Source organism: Haplochromis burtoni, unplaced genomic scaffold (genome assembly GCF_018398535.1).
Source record: "Haplochromis burtoni strain Fernald_Lab_line unplaced genomic scaffold, NCSU_Asbu1 Contig_76, whole genome shotgun sequence".
NCBI lineage: Eukaryota > Metazoa > Chordata > Actinopteri > Cichliformes > Cichlidae > Haplochromis > Haplochromis burtoni.
In genome coordinates, this window is record NW_024582437.1 from 401,146 (window position 1) to 417,630 (window position 16,485).

At 42.0% G+C, this 16,485-nt stretch overlaps 1 protein-coding gene across 5 annotated transcripts; it reads left to right on the top strand.

The window, feature by feature from the left end:
• The first annotated feature begins 781 nt into the window (after positions 1–781).
• sybu (syntabulin (syntaxin-interacting)) lies at positions 782–14,630 on the top strand. Of its 5 annotated transcripts, none has more exons than XM_005924315.3 (8): positions 782–901; positions 6,227–6,270; positions 6,480–6,666; positions 7,048–7,248; positions 9,459–9,558; positions 9,744–9,896; positions 11,162–11,317; positions 12,841–14,630. In XM_005924315.3, exons 2-8 carry the CDS (start codon positions 6,247–6,249, stop codon positions 14,003–14,005), a joined length of 1,986 nt encoding a protein of 661 aa, XP_005924377.1. In that variant the 5' UTR covers positions 782–901; positions 6,227–6,246; the 3' UTR covers positions 14,006–14,630. The 5 variants fall into 5 exon arrangements, with proteins under 5 accessions (XP_005924377.1, XP_005924378.1, XP_005924375.1 ...); XM_005924316.3 differs by lacking the exon at positions 782–901 and adding an exon at positions 1,553–1,781 and having other exon boundaries at positions 7,102–7,248; XM_005924313.3 differs by lacking the exon at positions 782–901 and adding an exon at positions 1,555–1,781.
• Positions 14,631–16,485: the final 1,855 nt, after the last annotated feature.

Genomic DNA, 16,485 nt, shown 5'->3' on the forward strand with positions numbered 1-16,485 from the left:
CATCCCCTAAGTTTGCCTGAATTGGAAAATCTCTTGAGGCAACTATTTCTATTTCTTTCCATCTTGCTTGGTAGTCTACATTGCAACACACTAGGGTCCTCAGTTGAGCTGAAACATAGTAATCTTTCAAACATGGGAACCCCAACCCCCCTTTATCTTTATAGCCAGCTAGTTTGGTACTTGATTCATGATCTTTTCCCCTGTCATATGAACCTGGAAATTATTTTGTCCCACTCCTGAAATTGTTAAGTTCCATCTTTTAATATCCTCATTTATTTTATAGCACAAAGGTTTCAAATTTGCATGATATATTTTTGAGAGATCTTTAGGGATACTTACTCCAAGACACTTAATTTGCTCCAAATCCCAATTCAAGTTAGCTTTGGACTTAATTTCCTGATTTGACTTATAATTAAAAGTTAAAATCTGAGTCTTCGATATATTAAGTTTATAACCTGATATTGAGCTAAAGGTCTCCAGAAGTGATAACAGCTTGGGGAAGGTAACATTTGACCCTTTAAATCATTTTAAATCACATTTATAGCAGGACGGTGAACAAAACGTTAGGACACTGAAACTGCTTCAGCTACATTAAAGTGCTACTATTACTTTCCCTCCTGTTTCATGTCGAGCTGCTCTTTGTGGAGTAGGCCTGTGAGGGCAAAAATGGTAGTTGATTTTAAACGCGCATACGCTCAGCTGTTCTGTTTACCATCTTAAAATAAAGCATCACTGCCCACCGAGCTTCAGTGTCTTCTTGTTCCAGCAGAGGTCCTCCGTGATACAAGACAAACTCCTGCTTAGAGGTGGCACGCTGGCATCTTAGTCACTGTGCTGTGTTTCCATTTAGAATCCACTTTAAAACGACTGGAATTAGCTGATGAAAATCCAAATAAATGAGGTAAGACAAAAACATTAACAGTCGAGTTATTTCACCGCGCTCAAAGTTTTATTTTTATGTCTGTCACTCTGATTTCAGCACATTTGCCAGTCAGCGGCGTGACAAAAACACTGTTTTATGTATGTGTGTGTTTGCAGAATCTGTAAACGTTACGGCATGAATGGCATTTAAAGCGCCAGCGTCGTATTTCAATCGGCCTCAGTTTCAGCACCATGGAGAGCCAACAGGCCCTGACAGCAAGTCAGCAGACAGTGTTAACCTTCATGTACATATTCGGGGAAAAAAACAACAACCTTCTGTATGTGTACAGCAGATGACATTTTTATATCTGGTATTTAAACGGTTCTAACTTGTATCCGTTGGGATGGTTTTAAGGAATGCCGCAAATCCGTGCAGGGAATGTAAAATCTTAGATGATATGGTTTCGATCAATGTTAAATCCTGTTAAATCTAGTTTTGCAGTGTCGGTGGGACGTGGTATTATAATATAGCATACTATTGCATCATGTGCATTTCTAAGAATAATGTATAGACTAAGTGTATGTAAAATTGAAACGTGGACAGCACGCAGTGTACTGCTGTACAAAGTCCATATCGCTACACGGTGGGGGGGCTTCGGTGGTTAAGTAACGCCCCGCTCGTTATGTAACACACTTGGGATGGCGGGCACTTTATTGCGCGCGCACAGTCAGTGGTCTCACTTCTTGCCCAATCGCTTGCGTCGTCAGTCTGCACTCAGCTCTCATCCGCACAACATCCACACAGCAGCGCGCAGGCTGGCACCACCAACAGAGGAACGACCCTTTGTGCTTCACCCAAACTGACGCGCATCCTTCTGAGAGACATCACCGTTTAACGTCACCGTCCATCATCCAGGCAGGTGGTGTTGTGTTTTTGATCCTCTCATTGAAAACCATGTCGCATCAAACGCGTGTTAGCCTCTAAAAATCTTCCCTTAAAACTATTTTAGGAATGGCAGCAGGTGGGGAGGGGTGGAGCTGTTTACAAGTTCAGGAGCGAGTCTTCTTTAGATTTTTTTTCCAATAATGATATTTTTGCCTATGCGCATAAATATGACATGTTGGATGAAATCTGTCCACCCCATGCTTGAAGTTGTTTACAGCCAGAGACGTCCTGTAGCTGACTCCGCACATCGTTATCATGGAGACATGTCAGCGCCTAAGGTAAACATTCCCAGAAACTGCGGGGGCGCCACATGAAACAAAACAAAAATCCCACGGCTGGATGCGATAGGATAAAAATGTAAATCGAGCAACTATTAAATGGTTATATGAAAAGAACCGCTTTATTTGTTGGTACGATATTATCTAAATAGGCTTTATAGTACTCAGTTTAAAAAAAGAAAAGGAAAAATGGATTTTGAAGGGAGCTGTGGTAAACAAAGGGAGGCATGTAAACACATGGTGCGCTGTCCGAGGGTTTATTAATGATGGTTTAAATGGCTGCCCAAATTCTCTTTTATTTTGGGTGTGTTGACAGCACTGGAAAGACATGCAAACGAAAATGATCGCCACTATATGGAGAATAATTCTGTTGACTGTGGTTTTCTTTTCCATAAACACATCTTCTGTACTGGCTGGAAGCTATTTTACCAAAAGTCACTTTTAGTTTCAGAATGCTTCATGCTGAAAGTGAAAGTCACTTCCAAGCACTGACATCATGCATTTATGATGCAGTCTGTTTAAGGGTTGGTGGGCTTAAAATAAAAGTGGCAGGTATGACATGTGACTCAGCAGAGAGATTGAAATCATTCAATTGAATCTTTCCTTTTTTTATTTCAGCAAAGGGAGGGGGAACAAGAGTCAAACACCAGCTGGTTTTCACAGAAATCAAGCAATTTAATGCCTCAGTAATAAACACAGCAAATGTACCGACTGCATTATGACGTTAATGTCAAAGTGGAATGAGATGCTTCGCATTAGTTCATGTGTGTCACCACCATTATGAAAAAACACATACTCTGGGATGGATTAAGGGAATTATTATTGACGCCCACTCCATGCTGTTTTAAAACAACACCATCTGGATGAGGGGAGTAGCTCCAGTGGAGGCTTAAAGACTTGTTTACTTGTATCCCACTGACAGTTCTTATAAAACATCCTTTCCCAGTTCATCTTCTTACTAAATCAGCAACCTCCCATGAAGTTTATTTGGAATACAGTTTTTTAAATTATTATTTATTTATTTTTGGATTGATTATGGTTCATATATGCAGGCAATTTGGCTGTTTGTTGCTTAAAGGGAGTCTTTGCACCTTGGGCAGTTCTTAGCCTCTTACTCAGCAGGTAGCCAATCAACTTTGTCTAGAGACAAGTAAAGGATCGAATGTATGGGTGCGAGTGGAAAGACTTGGCCGCAGTCAAATCATCAAATATGGGTATACCACAGATGGATGGGCAGGAATCAGTGTCAACACAATGTAACACAATACTACAAAACCAAGGTGCGTACAGTTCAAATAAAAACAACCTCAAGCAAAGCTAAGTAGAAAAAAGGAACCAGCAAATCTCTTTAGTTCATTTAATCAGGAGGTTTCAGTGCATAGGCTTATTCTGACTGAGATGTTTGACAAGAGCTATATATTTACAATGAAAGTCCTTATAGCCAATCGTAAAGCTAAAACACCCAGCATCATCAGCAGACTGTCAGTATCCACTGAGACCACTCTTTTTCCAGCCAATTGTTATTAAGACACTACATTCAAAACTGAAAACCTCAGCCTCTGAGAGATACTAGAAAGGAAGTCAAAAGATCAATAAAGTCATGTCGAGTCAGGGAACCATGGATGCCTTTGCTTTGCATAACGTCAGTCCATTCGGTGGCATCACCTCCAAAATTTGTCATCCTGGTAGTGGTGCTTCCTAAAAAGAAAAAAATCATTGGTATTCTCGTGACAGTCTGCCTCATAGTTGTTTAGACACCACATTTCAGTCAGCACCAAAACTGTCAGACAGGCTGACACCACCATCCACATTTCCTCTTGACCACACCCTTTTTGATTGAAAAATCACACATCTCATCTTCTCTGCTCAGCTCTTGTTTCAGTTTATCCACATCCAGGTTTGTCTTTTAGTTGTTTGTTTGTTTTACCTTTAAAACCCACTAATGAGAGCCACAGTTAAAAGAAAATCCATTAAAAATATAAAAATATAAATATTCATTGATCTCATCAAATCAGTGGCACGATGCTCCGTAAACATGCTGGCTAGAGTACACAATGTTCATTCAGTCTGAGGAAAGCATCGAGCAGCTGAATGGTACCTCCCCTTCAACACTTCCAGATATTTCATCAGCGAAGGGCTGAGTAGGATGAGCAGCAGAAGCCTTCACTCTGTGCACATTCATACATAACTGGTTCCTTCTAGCTCGACTCTTTCGCACAGCTTATCCCCTTCAGTTGCTATGACTGTTGCTAGGGCACGGCAGCAGTCGCCCGGCCCTGCTTGGTGCCTATAATCTGATTCTGCCATGCTATTGCACCGGGCTTTTGTGTATTACTACAGCGAAGGATGAAATTGTGGATGCCTGAAAACCAAAAGAATAAAAGTGTAAGATAAAGTGGTGCAGTACAATTCAGAACACGTCAGTCTATTTTTGAAGAAGATGAAAGTGGAGTTTGAGTCCCGAGACTCTGTGTTCTAATTTTGCAGTTCAGTTTGGTCCTTTGTGGGTTGGAAAGGAGGATTTTGCACACTTCTGGGCTACTCATTAATGGATAATAGGTCGTATTGGGTCCTTAGTTTTGCAAAGGCAGGTGATCGAAGTACTTTTCTTTTTAATGTAGGAGGGGGGAAGGTGAGATCAGAGCCAAAGGATGCGACAGCAGCACACAGGCCCTGGGGTCAATGACATAATTCCCAATGCCACCCCCAAAAAAGAATCTGTATGTACTTATGCAACTGACCCCCTTACTCGAGGGTGCTGAGAGGCAATCAACAGGCAAGAGGAACTAAAGTAATTTTGTAAAGTTTATTCAAGCGTGAGAGAAGATCTGCATTATTTAGCTATGGAGCATCAATAAAAAATGCTTCTCTCTTGTTTAAATGTGCATGTACAAAAAAAAGTTCAGCGTTAGACCAGAGTTCCCTCTGCTTTGGCTTCTATTTCAAACCCTTTTATAGAAAAAGAAGCTACAGCATCGCTCCAGCATCCATTAGATTTCATTGATTGAAGCACTTTGTGGCATTTGGCAGGCAGCCCTTCACTTTTTGCACAGACAGCTGATAAGCAGAGTTAGCATGGCCTCATCTACTGTATTACTGTGCTTTATATCTATCATTTTAATCTGGGATAACTTTGATGAATAAGCTGAACATGAAGAGATTGCTCTTTGTATCTGCATCTGCACAAAGACCGAACTGTTCCAAAACCACAAGCAAACTGAGTTAAAGGTCCAGTGTGTAGAATTTAGAGGTATTATCACGTCCAACTACAGATGTAAGTAAGTTTAGAACGAGCCCTTTATAGGCAGCACATCTTCTTATAATAATCCTGCCATGCTGCTGAGCAGAACAAGCAAACCGAATATGGTTTCTAGAAAGGACATTTCACATTTAGACTGAATCAACACGCTTATGAGCTCTCCGTCATGCTTGGAAATGAAAGGATTAATTTTGTTCCATTTTACAATGTGATGTCATTAAATCTCACACAGTGTTCCTTTATTTGATTTAAAATTCATTTCTGCCATATGTTTTTTGTTTGTTTTTTGTCCAGGGTTAGGGTTAAAACTTAGATTTTCTGAACTTTTGATTAGCATCATTATGTAATAGTTTTCCTGCAAAGGTAAAGACATTTCAGCCCATGCTCTGCATGTCTTTATTGCTCATTGGCAAACTTCAGCATGCTAACACAGTAAACAGAAATGCCAAACCTCTGTACGTTAACATCAGCATGCTTGTACATTGAAGCTCTGCAACTATTAAGAGTCTTACATAGATGTAGACTCATAATTATTTTTACATAATCTCCTTTCATTTGGATTTTCTCTGTAATTCCTTTGCTTCATTTGATTGTTTATAGGCCGACTGATCCTGATATGAAAAGGTAGCCCACTGTTTATTTTTAGCATTTTTTTTATTTATTTCCTGTGTTGGGCCTAGTCCGCCTTCAGGCTTCTAGTGCCATCTGTACCAGACAGCATTTGTGTGTGGGTATGGGGGGGATTCAGTGGTGTAACAGGGTTCAGATAGAGGGCTTTTGTTTATTATGAGTTTGACTTCCACATCAAAATTCTTATCTATATATGGTCCACAGGAATGTGACTTACCTGTTTATCTTTTTTTCTTCTTTCACACTGATCAGAGGAGAAAGCGTGAGGCACGATGGGACCATTCCAAGAATATGAGGTGAGTCTTAACTGAATGCAAAATACTCTTTTTTTACCCATAAAAACAAAGATAAAACAAAAATATCTGCAACCTTGCAGTTATTATCATAAGATAATTAATGATAAATATGACCTGAACTAAATCGTTTGGTAATTCAAGAGAAAAAAAAAAGAAAATCATAGTTATCATACATGCACTACATCAGTGCCTCCTGCTCTGATAAACAGGAAAACAAATCACCACAGAAAGGGAGCCCCCGCAGCCGCATCCCACGTCTGGTCCTCCATCCTTTCCGACCAAAAGACAAGGGATCGCCTCTGTCTGATTCCCCTTTCTCAGAGGAGGAGGGCAGGGAGTGTGACATCAGCTCCGAGCACTCCAAGAGGACCATCAGCACCAACAGTTTTTGTTCTGGTAAGAAGCTCAGCTCCAGGGCAAGGGCAGGACATGCCTAATATGAAATGAATGTGACTGGTGGTCAGCTGAAAAATCTTATGACAATACTACAATGCAAACATTTTAAATAATTTAAGCAAAGGTTATGCACGCTCAAAAAGAAAAAGCATCTTTGTTTGGTTTTCTCCCAAACTAGCCTCTATTAAGAAACAGAGCAAAAAATGCAAAGAGTGAATGTGTGTGACCACAGAAACTACTTGACAGCTACTTTCTGGTGGTGATGAGCCATTGTAAAAGCTGTTGTGCTATCTGCCAGAGAGCAAACTTAGGTTGCGATTGACTGCCTGCCCTGCGCTGCCCATTCTTGGCTATTACTGTCTGTGTGCCTGTCTACAATAGATGACACCGGCTGCCCCACTAGTCAGTCTGTGTCCCCCTCCAAAACCCCGTCAGGCTCAGAGCAGAGTGCCCACGGATCGCCGATACTCCCAGAGCGCAAGACCAAAGTGAAGAGGGTGAGGGTGATGGCCGAGTGGAGCGGTGAAGCACGGAGCGCGCCGAGGCACAAGAGGGAGCTGAGGTCGGCCATGAAAGCCAGAGGTACAAAAAAAAGAGTACTGAGAAAAATACAAAAACAAAATTTCAGATAAAGCAAGAAATCTCAAAATCTTCAGCTTAGCCCTGCTGTATTATCATCTGATCCTAAGGTTTGATTCTGTTACCACTCATGAGTTTTGTTTTGTTTCTACTCACAGACTTCTGTAGTGCAGCATGGTTATCACATAACAATTTCCCACTCTGGGATGCAGCTGCTTACTAAAAAGAAAATTGTGAATGGGAGAAGAGCCATTTGTGTATCTGTGAATTTTTTTAATCAGAAAATTAATTTTTTTCTCTTATAATCTGAGGCAAAGGGGGGAAATGCTTGATTAATAATCAGACTGAACAAGGGGCACTGATTGGTGGGGAGAAATGTTTGGGAGCTTAACCAATTAGGCTGATTAGCAGGAGGTCAGCTTACTGAAGGTGCACAGACTCTTAGTTGACTCACAAAGTGGTGGAGGATCACTGAGATTTGAGCAGTTTTAATTGCTGTTGTCACCGGAAACAGTAATATGGTTTTGTTTAATGGAAAAAGACACTACTCAGGTATGACTCTGATTTCAGTTTTGAATCACTGAAACTCTAAAATGATGACCTGCTTTTGTTCTGCTTACATCTCTGTGCCCAGGCCTCAAGCCTTTGTCCTGCTGCAACAGGACAACAGCAGAGAGAGATTGCATAAGGCTGGATAGCATTGGCTAATTGTGACGTTCCAGTGATATTTATGATGATATGGTTCATTTTTGGCTAAGCATTAGTATAGATTGCTCATAAATCTTATTGGAAATCCTGTTTAGAGATATAAACACCATAATCCTGCAGTGGTTGCTGAATGAAGGATTGTTTGTGATTTTTTTTTTTTTTTTTTTTTTAAAAGAAAATGGTTTTCTAATGCACAACAAAACTCAATCTAAAGCGGTTTCAGTTTCTAATGTGGCACGTTGGGAAAATGAACTGCTCTCATGCATTAAACTCAAATTAACTTGGGCTGTGGTTTAAAGGCAGGAGCTATATGTCTAGCTGGTAACTTTTGGCTTCTTTTAGCAGGAATTTTAAGTAGGATTCTTTTTTTTAATTTTTATAAAATTGACCCTCATTAAATTATGTAGAACCCAGAGTGTTGCTGGAGAAGTATAGCGGTGATCAAAAGTTGCACTGCGTCTTTGTGGATCCAGAGGAAGTATATAATGGTGTACCAAGAGAGGAACTGTGTGACTGCATGAGGAAGTCAGGAGTGGCAGAAAAATATGTAAGAAGACAGAGAGACAGTGGTGAGTTGTGTCGTAGGAGTGACAGATGAGTTCAAGGCAAGGATGGGATTGAGTCAGGATTTGGCTCTGAGCCCCTTCTTGTTTGCACTGGTGAGGGATGGGTTGACAGATGAGGTCAGGCAGGAGTCTCCGTGGACTCTGATGATTGGAGACAACACTGTGCCACGTAGTGAGAGTAGGGAGCAGGTTTGAAGAGAGTCTGGAGAAAAAAGGAATAAAAGTCAGTAGAAGAAAGACGGACTACATGCGTGTGAATGAGAGGGAGGTGGGTGAAACGGCCAAGATGCAAGGAGCAGAGGGAGTAAAGGTGGATGAAGTTAAATACCTGGGGTCAACGAGCCAAAGCAATGGATCGTGCACAGGAGAGGTGAAGAAGAGTGTGGGTGGAGATGAGTGTCTGGGATAATATGTCACAGAATCATGCAGCAACAGTGAAAGGGAAGGTTTACCAGATTGTAATGAGACTTACTATTATGTATGGATTGCAGAGCAGACAGAGCTGGACATGTTAAGATTTTCTCAGTGGGGGTGACCAGAATGGATAAGATTAGAAAGGAGTATGTCAGAGGGGCAGCTTAGGTCATGCAGTTTGGAGACAAAGAAAGAGAGACAAGGCTGAGATAGTTTGGACATACGTAGAGGGGGGGATAGTGGATATATTGGACAGAGGGTGTCGAAGATGCAGCAGCCCGGTGGACATGGAGAGGGTTGGTGTGACAGGAAGATGCAAGGGATAAGCTGAGATGGAAGCGGATGATCTGCTGTGCTGACCTCTACAGGGAGCGACCAAAAAAAGGAGGCATAATTTTGTAGAACCCACATTTTTACACTTTCAGGAATCAGTCGGTGTTTCTGCATCACTAAAGATGACTGTTCAACAGTTTGTTTTATCCTGTTGGGACATTGTGCTCTTTTTCCTTTTTTTCCTTCCTTCAGGTAGTGAGGCAGACTTCAGCTCTTCCAGCAGCACAGGCAGCCTAAAGACCAGGGAGGTTCTTAGTTCCAATTCAGTTGGAAAGAAAGCTCCTTCACGCAGGTATGAGGTTTAATATGTGCATCATAAATCACTAACAGATTTGAACTTAAGTTTTCAAGACATGCATTATCCAGCAAGAGTGCAGTGTGCATATACACACTTAAAAAAAATAAATAAATAAAAAATTAATGAACACCCATATTTATTTGTTGTCATTTATTTTAATTTTTTTCTTTCATCTTAAGTCGCAGCACTCACATCAGGCCACTTCCGGTGTTCAAACCAGCCGGGAACCCAGCAGCCAACAGAGATGCAGAACTCTACGCTCCCTACCGAACTCCTCCAAGAGCTGCCTCCTCAACCAACAGCAGCAGCTGCACCTCCAGCCCCACTTCTAGGTAATAAATATAGATTTCATGCTTATTTGCCGTTTTCTCTTTATTTCCTGTTAAATGTGTTTGAAGTGTAACCTTTTTTGTAAGAGAAGCAGGTACATTTTGGAGACTGTAGAGGTTTAGGCTGTGGCTCGGGCCATGTGCAGTGACCACTAGTGAGTGGGTGGCTGGATTAGGCTCAGACAGTTATCATTTCCTCTCTTGCAGCTGGCTGGGATTATATTGGTCATGATGTGGCTGTAGCTGGGATTAATGGGGATTTAATATAGCAAATGTCTGAATATGGTATCCAGACAGTGACCTTTCTGACTGGGTCTCATCTGCAACTAGAGCGAAAGCAGTTTGCTTTGGCAAAGAGAATAGGGTCATAAAATTTTTCATACAACAGAATACAGTTGCCTGAGTCTTAAATATTGCTAAAACTGAATTTCTAACATGGTGCTTAAGGCAGCAGATTATTTGAAAGGCTCTGCTAGTTTGCATCTCAGCCCTGCATAAGCCTTCACTTTAAAAATCCACTCTCAGGAGCAGTCCAAACGATAGACACTTAACCCTTTTAGTTTCTGTGCAGACACAGAATCTGCCCTGTTTTCCATGCTCACAGCTTCCATAAGTGCATCATAATCCTCCAGTCCTGTCACTCAAAGACGTGCTGTTTGTCAGCATTCCTCTGCCTGGCTAAGTGTCATGTGACATTGCTTCCCCCTCACATGCTGCTTTCTCCAGGGCTGTATCTATTTCTGGCAGGGATGCAGCATATTTGCATCAAAGCCTAGAGTAACCCAGGTTGCTAGGATATCGTGCTGGTGAAAGAGAGCGTCTTAAATGCTGCTTTGCATATCATCCAAATCCGCTAGCTTTTCTGGGGGTGACAGGAATCCTTTTATTAGTTTTCTCTGAGCATGATGACACACCTATTTGAGGACATGTAGGGAACATTTGCCAAGGCTTTTTCCACTAAGGTGATTTCTTTGCTAGCTAATGCTGCTTGTATTCAGCATTTTAGGATTTTAAGTCTGTTGCCTGCATGTCAGTAATCCTGTGTCAGACAGTAATTCCAGGCTTCAGGGAGCATCTGCCCTGACAGCACTCTGAATCCGACTAATTACATTCTGTGGGGAGAATTTTAGCTGAAGTTTTAAATTGGTTTGTTTTCTGCAGCTGTTTAAAAATGTCTGCTTGATGAATGACAGATAATCACTTCCCGAGGTGTAAACATCCACCGGCAACCTCATTTCCCTTTCTCCCTCTCTTTGTCTGCCCAACAGAAGGGCAGGTCTGGGCTGCTACCATTCATGTGGTGACAACCACGGAATCAGGCCTCCGAACCCTGAGCAGTACCTCACCCCTCTGCAGCAGAAGGAAGTGGCCATCAGACACCTGAAGACCAAACTGCTGGAGTCTGAGAACAGAGTCCATGACAGGTTGGCAGCCTCATGTCCAGCTGTTCAGTTTTAAGATAGGATGACAGCAAAAATGTACTGCTGTGCTGATGTAATGCTTGCATGCTGCAGTTCTGCTCCTCAGTAACATCTTGTGAAGTCTAAACCCCCTGGAAAAGGAGTGTTGCATAAGACTGCGCATAGCAAAGCATATTTTTAAAGTGTTTCTTTATTCGTATGCTGCGCTTAACAGTGATGGATTAAATAATGTCCTTGTCATTCATTAAATATGGGACTGTGGTTTAGCATGAAGACTCAAACAGGAGCATCTGGGCAAATGGCAAAATATGCCCATTTTATTTTGGGTGAAAATATGAGTTATTTATTTTTACTTTACTACAATTTCTTTGAATGTGTACTAAGACAAAAAGGAGGCATAGTAAGAAATCAATAGGAATGGCATTGCTGGGGCTAGATGGATTAATAGATGGGGCGACCGTGGCTCAGGGGGTTGGGAAGCTCATCTGTAACCGAAAGGTTGCCGGTTCGATCGTTGTGTCCTTGGGCAAGACACTTGTCTCCTCTGGCCTACTGGTGTTGGCCAGTGGGGTCGATGGAGCCTCGCTTCGATATGGCAGCCTCGCTTCTGTCAGTCTGCCCCAGGGCAGCTGTGGCTACAACTGTACAACTTGCCTCCACCAGTGTGTGAATGTGAGAGTGAATGAATAGTGGAATTGTAAAGCGCTTTGGGTGCCTTGAAAAGCGCTATATAAATGCAATCCATTATTAAAAGTGTGGTAGCTAGGTTACACCAGCCATTCGTAGGTGGCCCACTTAAAAACCCGGGAATCCCATGGTGCCCACTCAATTTTAAATTTTCACTCTAATCAAAATACAAGTCAAAAGTTTCTTAGATTTTATTCAAAAACCATAAACAACACAGGTTGTTGGCTTTAAATTGATAATGCTACCCAGTCATATGTCAAGTGTTAAGGCCCATGTGTGGCCCACCTGCCACTTCGACACAAAATTCAAGACATGAGCAGTAATTTTAGGTCAGGGTAATATTGCAAACTAATGACCTCCTATTTGATTAATTTCTTTTACATAAATGTGTAACTGTACATACTTTCATACATTTCAAACTGAATAGTTATTCACTCCCCCCTTTGAATTCAGGCCATGAGCCTTCACAGACATTTGTATTAAAGTGGCAGAAAACACAAAGTTACAAACTCAATAAGTGCAGTATTTTTTTATTTTTTTTTTTATTTTTAAAAAAAAAACAAACCTCCCGGCATTTGTAAGTGGCCTAGGACTTCTGTCCATATAGTGTATTTCTCTCTTCTAACAGTAAATGTCTAGCCACCTAAACCCACACACAGTGGGTTGTCACAGCCATCCCCCAGAACATCCAGTCTTTAGCTAAACTATGTATAGCTTCAGACTTGGCATATAAGTGGCTTTTTTTCCCAAACTTTACAAATTACATGGTAAAGTTCACAAGTGTGTATTCAAAAACTGTTCCTTTAAGTTACTTGGATGTTTTCCTCCCTCTTTATTAGAGAGACAGAGATTGAGGAGCTTAAAGCCCAGCTTAGCAGAATGAGGGAGGACTGGATTGAAGAGGAGTGCCACCGGGTGGAGGCTCAGCTGTCCCTCAAAGAAGCACGCAAAGAGATCAAGCAGCTGCGTCAGGTGGTGGAAACCATGAAGAGCAGTCTGATGGAAAAAGATAAAGGAATTCAGAAATACTTCATTGACATCAACATCCAAAACAGGAAGTTGGAGTCCCTGCTGCAAAGCATGGAGCTCGCCCAGAGTGGTGCCAACCTCCAAGATGAAAACACCCTGGACTTTATCTACGACAGCTCTGATGGCAGCGGGAAGAAGATGGTGGTGGATGAGGAAGGTGCAATGGAGCTGGGATACCAAGGAGCAGAGGCAATGGCAGACAGCGGGCTGCTGGCAAATGATGAGATGGCGAACAGAGCGGACATTTTGGAGAAGGTCTTCATGTCCACTGCAATGGACTTCAGTCAGGACTGTAGCAGCAAGCTGAGGGCCAGTGCAGAGTCTGGGCCCAGAGTGTCTGCGCTGTCAGGAGAGAGACAGTCAACAGATTCATCCACTGGAACCCAGCCCACTCTACCAGATATGGTTGCCACCTCAGGCACACTTCCACATCAGGACAAAGAAGTCCAGGCCGACATCATGCCCATGCCTCCAGACCTGCAGGCTCTGCTCTTTCAGCTTCTAAAGTTCCATGGGGTTGCAGCAGGAGATACAGCTCTATCAGCCCCAGTTAGTCTTCTAGGGTTCCCAAACCTACCTGGCTCCATTTGCACCACCACCAAACAGCCTGACTCAACACCTTCCCAACCCAGCACATTTCCAGAGAGCCCCGACACCTCCGCCGATTCCGGCACATGTTGCTCAGAGCCTTCCGAGAACAGACGATTCATGGAGGAGCTGGACTTTACTGTCGGCGAGGAGGATTCTCATCTGTCATCAGGACTGGATGTGGTCGGCAAGCGTTACTGGAGCAACAGCTTCCTCGTGGATCTGGTGGCAGTAGCGGCACCAGTATTGCCTACAGTGGCTTGGCTGTACTCACGGCATGGCTTGGACGGAAGCACTCCGGTGTACAACATTGCTGCCCTGATTAGGGGCTGCTGCATCATGGGATTGCACTCTCTTCGTCACATCACTCATAGGCCTGATGCGTAATGGCTTCCAATCCGCATGCAAAACCCCTGACCTTGAACTAAAGCACTTAAGCATCTTTCCAAGAGTATTTGTGACATCGTTGAACACTTGATATCAATGCAGTCATTTTGGTTTGAGCACTGTTATTTTTTTGCACTGTAGTTACCAAGAGGTGACATGGAAGGGATTATTTATAACAAAGTTTATTTATGTATTTATTTATGATTTACATGTATAAGCAGATCATCTGGGTAGATGGTTGTGTGTTATCATAGTCCTGTGGTGCCCCTAGCTGTTTAAAGCAAAAGTTCTTTGTGTTAAGAGATTTTCAGGAGGTGAAAGACTGACTGCTGCTTTCTGTTTGATGGGTGGTGGGTTCTGGAATGTTTCCTTTCTTCATAAAGTAACCTTAAACCTTCAGCCAAAGCTTTAATGCAAGTTCACCGTTTTGTGAAGTTTTATTTTATTTTTTTTATTTTTCCTCCCCTCATTCTGGGTGTAGAGCTTTACTTGGTACTGCCTGTGTATTGTTCATAGAAGCTAATGCTTCAAAGCAACTGACACTTGTAATGTGCCTGAGCAATGTGCAATACTGGTAGTAACATCAATGTCCTTGCATCTTTATTATTAAAGCATGATAATTCTGGCTATGTTGTAGTGTTTTGTTTATTTGGTTTTTTTTGTTTTTTTTTTTTCTTCCCATAAATAAATAAACGGGGGTGGGGTATCTCATCAGAACCCAAGTTCCAGCAAGCAACATGCTCTCGTGATGGCTCATCTTACGTAAAAGCTTTCTCGACCTGTCTACAGATGTCCCCTGGGTTGTGGTTCTGACTGTGGAGTGCATTAGATCCACTTTACTGGGATCTCTCAGAAGCTGTTAAACCTGCCCTTACACCAGTAAAAACTGGGTCAGTGCAGCTGAGTCTGCCCACATAAGCCTTTAGTGATTGCATAATACCCATCACATTCAGTGAAAATTAAAGCAAAAAGCTGATTAAATCTACATGAGCTAACACTTGCATCTTTGCTACAATGGGTCCATTTCCGCTCCAGCTGTAAGGAGAAATGCTATGTTGACATTGCATAACCATGACTCCTCGGTTCATAAGGCATCTGAATCATCAGATGCTGTAATCCCCACATCAGTGTAGGGATGCTAGATTAAATGAGTGGGCAAGCATTGGTTTGAGCATGAGTGCACACCAGTTGTGTTTTTTTTTTTTTTTTTAAAGAACACTGGATGTGACTGCACCCACTTAGCTTATCCCCTTTCTGAAGACTGATGACATGCACTTTCCCTTTCTGAAAGTGGGTCAGTCTCTGAGAGGTTTGGCAGGCAGGCCGGCAGAGTCCCCAGGTAGATGGGACTGACATCATTATGATGGAGGTCAGATGTGTGATGACAATAGTCTGTCAGTACCTTCTACAGGCCAGTTTAGCATCAGACTGTGTTTTGATACTGGAATCTTCATGCATGCTGACGCTTGACTCTAATGCGTAAATGATTGATCATGAAAAGAAATGCTTTACAACATGGTAACCATCCTACATGTAAGCCTATTAGCCACATTGCTAACATTTATGGCCTTGAGAAAGTACGATGATACAATAAATTCTCCACTTCTTTATTTCAATAGCTGGGCCCATGTCCTCATTTTAGGTTTGACAGCGTTTTAGTAGGTAAAAATGAATGCTTTGACATGAATTGAGCTGCGGTTTGGGGAAGGCCTCGAAGGGGACTAGCAACGGCTCCCGGGCCTGGCAGATCTCCATGCACTAAATAGAAGTGAAGAAGTTAAAGAATTGAGAACAAGGAGGGTGGGGCACGTAAACGAGAATGAACAGCTTGCAGAACTGGGGGAACCTATATAGATGACAACCAGAACGAGTGTTTGGAGGCGTGGTCCTGCTCCTGAAATTCCGATACATAATCTCCAACTAAGTGCAATCGTTAACACAATCTTTAAGTTTGTGTCACTCCATCAAGGTTTTGTCGCATTTTCTCCCCTTATTCACTTCTGTAGTTTGCAGCATTTTTCATGAGGCTGGTTTGCAGGTAGGAGATTAAAAAATAGAAAGTTCTAGGTCAATTTTATTTTAACATGATGATGTCAAGGGAAGAGTCTATACATATTTCTGTTTTGCGGGAATGTAATGGCAATTCCACCAATAGCTTGACAAATTTCAATAAAAACCAGGGTGAGATATTGGTAAGGTTCATCCTCTGGGGACCATCACTGATGGTAACATTTTACAGAGCTCTTTCCAATAGAGTTTTATTTCACTGTAGAAACAAGTTGTTTGCCAGGTGGCCGACACCTAAAAAACACTCATAGACAGTGAAAAAGCCTGAACATAAAGGTTGTATTCATGAAAAATTATTACCTTTCCCACAATGGTTGCTGGAGTTATTTTACTATTTACATATCAGGCGTAGCCAGATTGTCTTCAGTTGAAGGTATGAATCAAAATTTATTAAAAACCTGTGTAGGTCTAAT